This window comes from Pteropus alecto, unplaced genomic scaffold (assembly GCF_000325575.1).
Source record: "Pteropus alecto unplaced genomic scaffold, ASM32557v1 scaffold67, whole genome shotgun sequence".
NCBI lineage: Eukaryota > Metazoa > Chordata > Mammalia > Chiroptera > Pteropodidae > Pteropus > Pteropus alecto.
This window is the reverse complement of record NW_006441061.1, coordinates 111,014-124,566: the sequence shown is the minus strand read 5'-3', so window position 1 is coordinate 124,566 and position 13,553 is coordinate 111,014. Positions and strand designations below refer to the sequence as shown.

Sequence of the window (13,553 nt, the reverse complement as noted above, 5' to 3'; positions counted from 1 at the left end):
GGGAGCTGGCCTCAGCCGGGGCCTGCGTGCTGTCGTTGACGGCGCCCCGAGGGTCTGGGACTGGGGGCCGCACCTGACACCGGCCCGGGAGTTCGGGGCCTGGGGAGGCCCCTCGCCCTGGTGGGGCTTTTTCCATACCGAGGCCTGGCGCAAATGGCCACCTCCCTTCGGCACCGGCCGAGGGGACGCCTCTGACCCCTAAGGAATCCACCCCAGCAAAGGCCAGGCTTCTAGTCCGATTTCTACACTGTCAGTAAGAGGGGGTTTGGAGGAGGTCCTCGAAACGAAGTCTGCTCCAAGCTTTTCGGCTTTCTGTGCTGGCGCTTTCGGAGATCCTAATGCAGGGATGGTGGAGGCGATCCGAGTGGTAAATAGGGACCCTGGCCAAACAATGCCCTGGGAGGGCTCAGCCTCCTGGGAGGGAGATGGTCGGGCCAGAGTGATTGCACAGTGGATGTGACGGAGCACTGGAAAGAAACACCGCCAAGGAATTGTGCTATGGCTTTTCTGTTTCCCTCTTTCATTTTTCCTTCTTGAGGAAGCCTCTTAAGGGGAGACTCTTCCACCATCTTAGAAGAATGGTAGAAAGCATCTTTGTTTCTCAGAAGCAGATCTGCTTCTCTCTGTCCTTAAGCTTTCATTAAGGGAGAAGATGAAGGTAGCTGTCATTTCCATCTTTTGAATTACAAAAGAGTTTTAAGATACCGCATATAGAACCTTGACACCAGAATAGTCTCAAGTAATCACTGACATCTAATCTCCTGATTCCCAACCTGTTTTATTTTTTTCGTAACCACCTACGTTCCATTTTAATTCCTACTCTCCATTTATCCAGGCCCCTTTTTAATTCCTGCTCTTCCCCCACCCGCTGTGATTAGAACGACTTTGTATCCCTATTAAAGTGCTTAAGTAATCTTTTCCATTTTCATATTAGTCAAACTTTTAAGTTCCATTAGGAAGTCTTGATTAACCTGACAAAGCTGATGTTGATATGCAAAAATTGATATAATTTCCCAAAAGCAAAGAAAACAAATGTTTTACTTAGCCCGTGCAGCCTTTTTGTGTATTTATAGTTAAATACACAAAATACACAAATTTAGTTAAGGCTTCTTGAAACATTAAGAGGCATTCATGGATTCCTCATTATTTACCTTGTTTTATCTGCCTAAAGAGCTACACCACTGTTCTAACGTAACATCTCTTTTCTATGTTGTTTACTTCTGCATTCAATTCTTGAAGAAATAGAGACCATTACATCTTGTCCAAGACTGTTTTTTTTTTTTCAATATTGCCATTTTTGTTGATTTGGAGAATCATATTTTCCAAATTTTAGAGTTTGGAAAATTGCTGGAAGAACATAATGTTAAACATATATTCCAGACACGTTTAGAAAAGCAGATGTTATAATTAAAACTGGCTCCTATTCTTTGAGGATTTAATTGCAGTTGTGTTCATTAGTAGATCTTTTGAGTTTATCCTGATCTGTTATTATTGATGTGTTAACCTGACATATAAGAAGACTTATGTCCTTTGTTCATATGTTTTCATTAATTCACTTTCTGCTTTTGTAATTCACTGTGTCTTTCAGTTTGAAAAAGTTAACAAAACATTTTTCTTTACACGGAATTTTATATTCAAAAATAGAACTTCTACATTATATGCAACATATAAGAATACTTTAATAGACATAACAAGTTCTTAGTGTAATAAGTACTTGCTTATTGTTTTGGTTGGACTGGGTTGACGTTTCACTTTCCAGTGACAGAAAAAGGAAGCATGTGGTAAAATAAAGCTAGCTGAAAATTAAAAATAATGCTGTGCACCCAGCCTCATAAACGTTGTAAGTTACATCTTTATGATCCTCAGTTTTCTAGTTTTATGAAAACCTTTTTAAGTGTAAGTGTGACTTTCACCTCAAATTATTAATAAAAATTTGGATATTACTTTATAATTTTAAGGAGAGTTGCACTGTCTAGTACTGCCCAGTAGCCACACATGTGGGACTTGAGCACTTTAAATGTGGCAAGTGTGAATTGAGACGTGATATAAGTATAAAATGCACACTAGATTTTGAAGACTTAGTTAAAAAAAAAAAAAACTCGATTTTTTACATTGATTACGCGTTGAAATGATACTTTGGATAAATTAGGTTACATAAAATATATTATTAAAATTAATTTCACCTGTTTCCCTTTTTTAATGTGACTACTAGAAAATTTTAAATTATTTGTGGCTTGCGTTATATTTCAGTTGGACAGTGCTATTCTGGAGGATTTCTTCCAAGAAATAAATTATGTGATTAAAAGTACTATTACTTGCAAGAAATAAATTATCGGAATTAAAGTAGACACATGAAAACCAAAAATCTGACAGAATATCTTCTTAAAATCATACACAAACACTTTGGTAATATGAAGAATAAAGTTACTTGGTGGCCATTATTTGATAGACAGTAGTAAGGTCTGTCTCAAAAATAAGTGTTTTCAAATATACTCATCACTAAAGAAGCAAAACTTTATCAGTGATAATAATTTAAATAGAAAATTGTTTCATTAGTGTTCTGTCATAAGACATTGAAAGTTAAAAATCTCATACTTATTGAAAAACTGAGTTCAACCCCATGCTGGATTTAAGAATTAAAACTTGAGTCAAAAATATTTTCTAACTTACACTAAAGTCACAAGCAGTCTTTAACATTGTAATTCAGTTCCTTTTTCTCCAGTCCTTTTGATATGTTTGAAAATGCTTAGTTTTAGAGCTTACAGATTATTTTAATTGGTTTTATCTGTTTTATAGTTTAAGATCTAAATTGTACCTAAGATGCTTTCAATATAATCTTTTAAGTCCAAAACTAATTATTTTAAAGGTTTTTGAATTGAGAAGTACTGTTATAATCCACTTCAGTCACTTAAATTTTTCACATGGGTAAACTAGAATGAAAACAATGAGTATTTTAATTAACAGACCAGAGCTCTAATGGTCACATCTTTATAAAGAGAATTGTAAAATATACACACACACACATATATAATACAGTAGTGAAAGAGGCATAAACTTTATTTTGGCCTTTTAAAATCAAGTATCATAGTCATAAACTAGCTACATGATATGGTGGCGTAATATTAGAAAATGGTACTACTTAGCTGGTACGTAGTTTGCTCTTAATAAAGCAGTTTGTAATTTGCATCAGATGAGAGATGTCTATTACTCTTCCTATGTTATGAGTCCGTATTCATAGCAAGGAACTTACAGTTTGAAAAATTAGAGTAAAAATCTGTTTAAGGTCCCACCTCTAATTTAGTGTTTCTCACTCCTATGCTTTATCTTTTTATTCTTCTTAAATTCTAGTAACTAGTAACTGAAATTAGGTAATACAAATAATTTAATCAGTATGCTTTTATTTAGTCCCTTTACATTTCTAGAGTAGTGAGCTTTCCATTTTATCTCATTTTGAGATGTTTTGGGAGTATCTTTAGGATGAATACGTCAATACTAATTGTAAATGTTATTAGCAATTTATACTTCCATAGAGTCAGATAAGTTACTGTGGAATGTATTAGTATAAATTGAGGAAATTTACACATTAATGTATATTCTTAACTTGCCATTGCTCATTTAGATGCTTTTAAAATAAATTATAAAGACAGTAGGCTATTTATCATGTTTGATCATTATGAAAATATTTTCTAGGTAAATGTTTACAAAGTGCCTTTTTTAAAGAAATGAAAGTCCTATTTTGTCATTACTAATTAAAGATTTTAGTGGACTGCATAAACCTCTGCGTTTTAGGTAAAATTTTGTCATCCTAATTGAAGAATCTAGAATTTATTGATAATAGTGTTGACGAAAAACATTTTTAAAAATCAAACTTCTTTATATAAGAAAAGTTTAGTTCATAATTTTTCTGTAAGAAAGTTTGAACCTGACACATAGCAGAAGGCAAATTTGATAGAGTTACTGCCAAATTTTGGAGAGAATTTTTCTTTTAAAGGTATTAATTTCTACTAAAAGTTAAACCTTTCAGCATTAATTATATTAAAACATCTGGTGTTAGTAGACCCAGAGACACATATGGGATATTGTAATATAAAACTATCAGTGTATTCTAGAATAGTTTGAAACACTTCAAACTAATAGGTGAAAATATGAAAGATAACATTTTTATGTTTAGTTCAATTATGAATGCCTTTCTCTCCCCACCCCCAATAATTAACTTTAATCTAAAGCATTTCAGTATGATCTTGGAAAACTAAATAAGGAAAGAGTATTTGCTACTAGTTTCCTATTTCCCAGTGGCCTGTGATACCCTAACCCACTGAATTAGCATTTCCAAACAGGTGGCTGTTATAAAAAAAAAAAAAAAATAGATACAGTGTCTTGTTTGGATAAATATTGTATTGGTTCAAGTAATTAATTAAATTAGGGCTTCCACTAGTAGAGGTGAGATAAAATTTATTCTTCCTCAGAGGCCTTTTTCTTGTGTAATTTTGCAGCATAGTAAACTGAACATTAAAAATGTTAGGTTCGAGGAGTGATATAGTCACCTGCTTAGTGTTGTCTCTAAAGTTGGAAGCCAGCTAACTGAATTTAAGATCAGTGGCATTAATAGATGTTACAACGTGAGAGTGAAAGTGAAAAATAAAGTAAATATAACTTGCAAAATTTGGCTAGTTTAAAAATAAAGATGTTAGATACTTTGCATTAGAGCTGTTTGAGGAAGTTTGCACAGGGAGCTGTTTACATAAAAAGCCCTATAATTAATTCATTTTTACCAAGATATTTTTAAAACTTTAGTTTTTATGAACATAAAAAGCACAATAAAGGCTAATAGAAGTCTTCATTTGGATGTGGGGATATTGAAGAATCAGTTATATACCTTTCTGAGCTAAACCAGACTTCATTTTTAAACATCTAATTTCTGTGGAACTGATATATTTGGGTTGGTAAACATTCTTAGGAAATAAATCACTGGCTGTTTAATTGTCCTAAATACCTAGATTTTTTGTTCACCAGAGAGCTTTTGTCAGACTTACATAAGTTTCGTATTGGAAGCTACAGAAAATTTGTGAAATGTGGAATGTTCAAGTTAGGTATCTAAGTATTTTAAATTAAAAGACAGTATAGTCTTGCTACTAAATATTTTATTTTACTTAAAGTTATGGAACAAACATTTTGCTCTTAGAAATAAAAGAAAATTCACTGTCATTTTTCCATGTGCCTTTTAATCATACGCATATATTATTTTTCTCACACTATAATCATAGCAAAGTAGAAATTTGTATTTTGCATTTTTCAATTTAGAATTACTAGATAAGACTGTTGCTTTATTCTATATCTTGCTCATCGGATCTGACAGTTTTTGGTAATACATTTTTATCAATCACTAAATGATATGTTTTGTCGAAAGTATTGTAGGGACCCACATTCAGGATTTATAAGAATCATTCCTGGGCAAACAGCTCTATTATCACAATCTTCTCTCACACTTTTATTTTCAGCACCTCAGTTAGCCTCCTAAACAAGTCCTGACCAGAGATTCCCTTTTTATGAATCTGCCAAGTTGAACATACTCTTGACTGTCATGGTCATTCGGGTGGCAAGGCTGTCTCTTCACACTTGACTCACTACAATATTGTTTGGATTAATAGATTCCAAAGTTCACTAACTCTTAGGCCATATCTTAACATATTTTGGGGTAATAGATACCAAAGGGAAACACTTTTTAAAAAATCAGTAATCTAACATAACTTGTGTTCCTGAAAATGAAATGTGAAACGTTAATCTGCTTATTTGATGTGGTCATTAAGGAAAATACATGAAATCTTCAATGACTGTTATATGAGCAACCAATATAAATATGTTTTATTTGAAAAGAACACTATTAGAATATTGTTTCTGGACAAAATTTCAGAAATTTAATTCGGCAAATAGACTGAAAAAGACACCTGAGACATAAAATTATCTAGAATTGTTTTAGGTTTCGAGGCCATGATGGTTGACTTTACAGTTAACTCTTGAAAGGTGAATGATGAATATGTGGTTAATTCTTAACTTTTGTCCATTTCCAGCTTACAAAACACTACACAGCAAAATAATGATCTGCTAGACTGCTAACCCGAGCATCCAGCTTCCACAATGCCTGTGCAGGCAGCTCAATGGACAGAATTTCTGTCCTGTCCAATCTGTTATAATGAATTTGATGAGAATGTGCACAAACCCATCAGTTTAGGTTGTTCACACACTGTTTGCAAGACCTGCTTGAATAAACTTCACCGAAAAGCTTGTCCTTTTGACCAGACTGCCATCAACACAGACATTGATGTGCTTCCTGTCAACTTCGCACTTCTCCAGTTAGTTGGAGCCCAGGTAAGCTTTCAAGATTTTACTCATTTGGTATGTGTAATAATTACAGAACTTAGTTCATTAAGAGGTACAAAGTATGTTTAGTGATATTCAAGACAAAAAATACTTGATGTACCTGATTTTCATGATTGTATTCTGCTAAAGGTTTTCTTTAAATAATATCATAAATCCTTATGCAAAATCATAAATTTCATCATGGTTATGTATTTGGATTCAATGCTGTGGTCCAAATTTATATTTATAAGTGATTTTGGTGGATAAGAAAAAGTTTCGTATAAGCTTACATAAATATTTATTCTTTAGGTGATATGGAAAAAAAATGTTATCAAAGCTTTGGCCAGAAAGCAACCAAATAAAACCCTCAAATGGAGGTTTTTTGGTTTTCTTTTTAACTTCAGTTGACATTTAGGATAATATTTTAAATGAGAAAATAAGTTCTATTTAGGGATGTATATATCGAAAACCTTTTTCCAGAGTGTCAGTAACAAATTCTGCACAGTTTCTTATGCTCAGGTGCTATAAAATTACTATTTCTTGTTTATAATCATTTTACTCAATCAGATGAAGACCCTAGGTTTATAGTAGTTTCCATTGGATGAGGGCCTGCTTTGTGTAGGTATGATAAGTAAGCATTCAGCATCTATCGCAGCTCTTCAGGTAGTTATTATCCTCATTTTACAAGTGGAGAAGAAGATGAAATTCTGTACATCATACACTACATATTAAAGCAAGGAAATGAGGATTTTTCTGATTAATCACGTTTTAGAAAATTCAGTGAATTAAAATGCCCCATTCCTTAGTATCTCGATATTTGAAGTTTTCCTTGTAAAGCTCAGCATTTCTTTTCATTGTTCATAATCCAGTTAGACACTTTGAAATCAAGATGTATTTATAATCAGTAGTGTGTCATAATTTAATTAGCATGTTTTCTTAATGATACATAAAATAATGGTGCCTCTTGCAAACAATGGCATCTTAGAGCTAATAAAATACCATAGACTTTTTGTAGTAATACTAGCTACCATGTATTTAGCATCTGTTATGGGTAAGGTATTATGTTTTATTTTTTATAAAATGTTCTCTCAATTGGTCTTTAAAATTGCCTGCAGGCTTATATGAAGTGACTCATATTATCTTTTCAGCCTCATCTACTACTGTCCTCACTCTTTTTGTGTAAGCCATACTGGCCTCCTAGCCAGTTGTCAAATATGCCACACGTATTCCCACCTGAGGGCTTTTATAGTGAGTGTTATCTTTGCCTAGAACGCTCATTCTCTCTTCTCTTTCAAGTCTTTCTTAAAATGTTCTTATTTCCAAGGAAGTCTATTCTGACCACCTCCCTTAAAATTGCAGCCCCTCTTCCACACTCTCAATTCTCCTTACTATAATGATCACCTTCTACTGTATTATATTTTTGTTTATTTTTTTAATTTATTGGCTGCCTTCTCTCTTCTCCGCTAAAATGTAAGCTCCACAAGGGCAAGAAATTTTGTGTTTTGCTCACTGGTAGATGCCTAGTGCCTGAAACTTCTTGGCATATGATAAGCACTTCATAAATGTAAATATTTGTTGAATTAAATTGAATTTTCATAATAGCACAGTGAAATAGGGATTTTCCTCTTTATTTTACAGTTAGGGAAATCATGACTTGGGGCAGTTAAGTAATTTACTCAAGCTCACTTATAGTGGCAGAACCGCAGTTCATACCCAAGTTTTGACCTTTCATTGAGAATACTGTCTCTTGGTGCTTATATTCTAGCAAGGGGGGACAGGCCATAAACAATTATATAGTAAGAAGATGCTACGTGCTAAAGGAAAAAAATCCTTGTCCGTTTGCCTACTTTTTATTTTGAAATAGTTTTAGAAAAAGTTGCAAAAAATAGTATACAGAAAACCTGTATAACTTTCTGCAGCTTCCTCTAATGTTAACATCTTTCAGGATTATAGCATAGTTATCAACTCCAAGAAATTAACATTGATACAATATTGTTAACTACCTGCTTATTTTCCTCTATTTATTAGTACACACAGCCCTTGCAATTAAATGTAATATTCTTGATTTTTGGAAAGCAATTTGACTACATGTTTGGCTTTAATTTTATTTAAACTATCTTAGTGTATTGTCTCTGTATTACCATTATATACTGACCGCAGTTATTATCGAATATATAAATAACAGTTTGTGAGCTGGGTGAATGTATTTCTTCAGTTTTTCTTTATTTTTAGGTACCAGACCATCAGTCAGTAAAGTTAAGTAATCTAGGTGAGAACAAACACTATGAAGTTGCAAAGAAATGTGTTGAAGATTTGGCACTCTACTTAAAACCTCTAAGTGGAGGTAAAGGTAAGTTCATCAAAAGTGTTGTTTCTGGTAAGTAGGACTTGGTAATACATTTACTTTGAAGACTTGATATTGATACCCTATTAAAATGTTTTCAGTTTTGAAAAATGAATTTGCTTGGAGAGATCTTGGAAAACTTTTTGATTGAGGACATTTATTACATTTTTTCTGAAAATAATATTGTTATTTATTTAAGAATTCATTAGACATACAACATATTGAATTTTATGCAATATTTGTATCTATTGAGGAAATCAGTGCTATAGCAGACTATTAGTTTTAATAAACTCTATTAAGATAAGTTTCATATATTCATGTATTCATTCAGTCATTCAGCAAATATTATTGAGCACTTACAGTGGTATGGATCCTGCCTTCACAGAGCCCATGGTCTATTGGTGGAGACAGACATATAAGTACAATAAGTCATTTTGAGTGCTGGAACAGAAATGAAATTCGGTTTTGTTTATCATTACGTACCCAGTGGCTAGCGCATCACAGATGTAATAACAAGTTGTTGAATGAGTGAATCAATCAGGTATTTATCTAGTCTCTGCTCTGTGCTTTTCACTCTTGGATATTTTGGACATAGTGATTTACTTGAGAGACTTACCATGCCCACCTCATTTATTCATTCAGTCATTGAACAGATATCTAAAGAACATGTATTAAGTACCAGGCACTATTTTGATACTTGGTATACATGAGTAAATATGCATGCCTTCATAGCACTTAGGTTTAGAAAAGGAAGAAAGCATAATAAACAATAAATATAATAAAAAAGCAAGTTATATAGTATGTTATAAATGATAATGGCTATGGAAGGAAAACAATACATTAGAGGGATCAGAAATGTCAGGTGAGAGAAGAAGGGCCCGTTGCAATTTGAAATAAGGTAATTAGTGTAGGTCTCATTAAGAAGGTAGCTTTTGAACTTGAGATGAAAGAGGTAAGATAGTTAGCTAGGTAGATTCCTGGGAAAAGTCAGTTTCAGGCAGAGGGAAGAGCAAAATCCCCAAGGAATGCCTGGTGTCTGCAAGGAACAGCGATAGAAGAGTGTGCCTGGAGCATTGTCAGCGGGGGGGAAAGCAGTATGAGATAGATGAAAAGAAACAGCGAGGTCAGTTATGTTTTGACTTACGGCCATTTTAAAGACAAGCTTTTACTCCGAGTGAAACTGTAGAGTCACTCCAGAGTTTGAGCAGAGGAGTGACACAGTCTAACTTATAATAAAAGGATCATTCCAGCTGCTCTGTTGAGAACTCAGTATAGAAGGACTAGGGTAGAAACAGAGCATCGGTTATTAATCAGATGGAACAAGATGATAGCAGTGGAGATAGTGAGAAGTGGATAGTCTGGTTATAGTTTGAAGGTATAGAGCCAAGAGGATTTCCTCAATTATTGGATGTAGGATATGAGAGAAAGAGCAGAGTCAAGTATGACTCGGGTCTGGGGTCTGAGCACAAGAAAAAAGAGGTCATCAATTTAGATGAGAAATACTGTAGGTAGATCAGGTTTAGGTAGGAAGATCAGGAATTCAATTTTGGGCACATTAATTTTGAGCTGTCAGATCTTTACTTGGGTGCTACTGAGTGACCAGTGGATATATGTTAAGGAATGAGGTATAGGAGGTGTAATTTTGGGAGTGAGTCACTGATGTATAATCATTGAAATGTAGATCTCAAGGCAATATGACTGGATAAGATCACCTAAATAGTGAGTGTAAATAGAGAAGAAAACAAAAACTGGGTACTAAGTTTCTTTAACATTAAGAAGACAAGAAGAAAGGACAAAATCAGCAAGTAAGACTGGGAAAAAAGATGGAAGAAAACTAAGAAAATGGGATGTTCTGGAAGCCAGGTAAAGAAAAGTGTTTAAAGAAGTTATGAGCGATCATCTGTGTTGGGTGCTGTTGAAAAGTCAAGTAAGGGAAGAATTAAGAATTAACCATTGATTTAGCAAAGTAGAAGTAATTGTCATGACAAGAGCAGTTTTGGTCAAGTGATAGTAGCAAAAACTTGACTAGAATAGGTTTTAAAGATTATGAAGCAAGGAACTTCAGATAGTGAATATAGACAACTTCAGAGCATTTGCTACAAAAGAGAAGAAAGAAATGGGGCAGAAGTGGTAGAAGAGTGATGATTAAAAAAAGTTGAAGGTGGGTGAAATAATAACTTGCTTGTTCTGATTGTATGCTGATGGAAATGATCAAGTTGGAAGGGAAAAATTGACGATAAGGGAGAGAGACGAGAATTGCTAGAGCGATATCCTTGAATTGGGAAAATGGAATAAAATCTTGCCCTTAAGCAGTGTTCTTAATGTCTTGTGTACAGTAAACAAGAGCTGTTATTAATCATTACTTTCAGATTAGATTTTTCATTTATTCAACTTTAAATTTACCTGTAGTAGTTTTAGTCAAAATGGAGAATAGATTAAATAAACTCAAAGTACTCTCTTTTGAGAGATACATACAACCTAGAGAACAGGATACCTGTGTAAAATTTGAAGCAACTAAAAATTAAATTATTATTACCACAGAACAGTAATAAACAGAGACAGAATACTTGTTTAAAAAATGAAAGTCCCTTACAAGGGACTCATTAGGAATTGTGGCTTAATAAATAGAGATAATAAAAATTGTCTTACCTTTTTTAATTGAAAAAAATTTAGTTTTCATTGTTTTCTTTTTCCTAAAGGTGTAGCTAGTTTGAACCAGAGTGCACTGAGTCGTCCAATGCAAAGGAAACTGGTGACACTTGTAAACTGTCAACTGGTAGAGGAAGAAGGTCGAGTAAGAGCCATGAGAGCAGCCCGTTCCCTGGGAGAAAGAACTGTAACGGAACTAATATTACAACACCAGAACCCTCAGCAGTTGTCTGCCAACTTATGGGCTGCGGTCAGGGCTCGAGGATGCCAGTTTCTAGGGCCAGGTAAGATAGATCACTATCTTGCCTTTCTTATCAGCTGTCAGGATTAGAGGATGCCAATTTCTAGAGGAAGTAAGACTCCTCAGACTCAAGTCACCTTTATTTACACATAGAAATCTTGACATAAATCAGTTTTGTTTATCATAAGCTATATGTGTTTTAGAATAAGTTTCTCATTTAATCCTCAATGGCCTTCAAGAGAGGTGAGACAGATCCAATTTTACAAATTAGAAAACTGAGTTAGAGGCCTAAGGTGGTAAGTAAAAGAAACAAACTTTTTTAAAAATTGGAAAACAATTTTTTTTTTTTTTTTTTAAAGAATCGGGATGATTTCTTTATGGTTACTACCATCTACATTCTGTTTAAAAAATCTTTACCAAGATTATGACATATTGTCCTGTGTTGCCTTCTGGAATGTTTAGTGTTTAACCTTTCTGATTTGGAATTACAGTCCAAGTAGGATTTATTTTTGTGAAGAAACTTGTTTAGTATTATTGGGACAACTGAATAGACATACTGAAAAAGATAAAATTGGATGAATTCCTTATACTCCAAAGCTGCATAAATTCCAAATAGATCAGAAATACTTAAGATTAAAAAATAAAGTATATAAGTAATAAAAACAAACACAAGAGTGAATTGCTTTATAACCTTGGAGTAGGAAACACTTTTCTCTTTGACTCCAAATCCAGAAGCACTAGGAGAAAGAGTGACATTTGACTATATAATTTTTTTTAAGTTGCGTCACAAAAAATTAGAAGCATAATAAATGACAAACTTGGGGAAATATTTGTATTATATTACACACAAAGCACTACTATAACTAATATTTAAGGTACTTATAAAAACTCAAGAAAAATACTAACCACCCAATTGAAAATTTGTCAAAAGATATAAACAGACAATTCATAGGGGAAAGTATTGTAAATGGCCCTCACACATATAAAAAGATACTCAGTCTTTTTCATATTAAGAGAAATATACCTTAAAATTATACTGAAATACCATATCTCACTTATCAGATTGGCAGAATCCAAAAGTTTGACAATATATTCTGTTGTCATGGCTGTGGGAAAACAGATCTTTCATCCAATAATGGTGGGAATGCAAAGTGGTACAAACTTATAGAGGAATTTGGCAATATCTAGCAAAATTACCTATGCATTTACCTTTTGGCCCCAACAGCCCCACTTCTAGGAATCTGTCCCAAAGATACAGCAAAAAATACAGGACACACAAAGTTATAAAGCACTATTTGTAAGAGCAAACATCTGAAGCCATCTGAATGTGAATAGGAGACTGGTTTAATGACCTGGTATGTCTTTCCAATGGAATACTATGTGCTTATTGAAAGAAATGAGGAAAATGTATATATTCTGCTTGCATTTGATCTCTAAATACATTAAGTTAAAGAAAAGCAAAGTGCGGCACAGTGTGCTTATCATAGTACCTTTTATCGAAGAAAGGGAGAGAGAGACAACCGTTATTATTTGTTTATATTTTCCAAAAGAAGCAGTGGTAGGAAAAAAATTAAAAATAATCAGCTTATGTAGAGAAGGGGGGAACCAAGATAAAGCAGACAAGGAGAGAAGCCATAGGCCTCATAGAACCATAGGCTTTGGTTTTGTACTTTGCAGCCATGTAAATGTTTTATGTAATTATAAAACAATTTTTAGTAAAAATAAATTTTAAAAATTTAAATAAAATGAGTAAAACAAATCAATACCTAAAAAATAAAAAAGCTAAAACATCAAATTGGTAGCATGTTTATCATGATTGAATTCTTTCAGGTGACTTTAGAACACACAGTATTTTGATTTTTATATCTCTAGCAGGGGATACATAATAAATCCTAAATTGTGTTCCATCATTACACTGTTGATAATTTTCTTGGTATTCTATTTTGAAACTATTATATAGAC

General features: G+C 33.4%; 1 protein-coding gene across 4 annotated transcripts in view; it reads left to right on the top strand.

The window, feature by feature from the left end:
• Positions 1 to 5,868: 5,868 nt before the first annotated feature.
• RC3H2 (ring finger and CCCH-type domains 2) overlaps positions 5,869 to 13,553 on the top strand; it is a 35,566-nt gene continuing 27,881 nt past the window's right edge. For 2 of the 4 annotated variants that reach the window (XM_025051105.1, XM_025051102.1), the window contains exons 1-3: positions 5,870 to 6,366; positions 8,590 to 8,707; positions 11,401 to 11,634. In XM_025051105.1, coding sequence (XP_024906873.1) covers positions 6,136 to 6,366; positions 8,590 to 8,707; positions 11,401 to 11,634 — 583 coding nt within the window. In that variant the 5' untranslated portion in view covers positions 5,870 to 6,135. Of the gene's footprint in view, positions 6,367 to 8,589; positions 8,708 to 11,400; positions 11,635 to 13,553 lie in introns of all 4 variants that reach the window. The other 2 variants (XM_025051103.1, XM_025051104.1) reach the window with 2 other exon arrangements.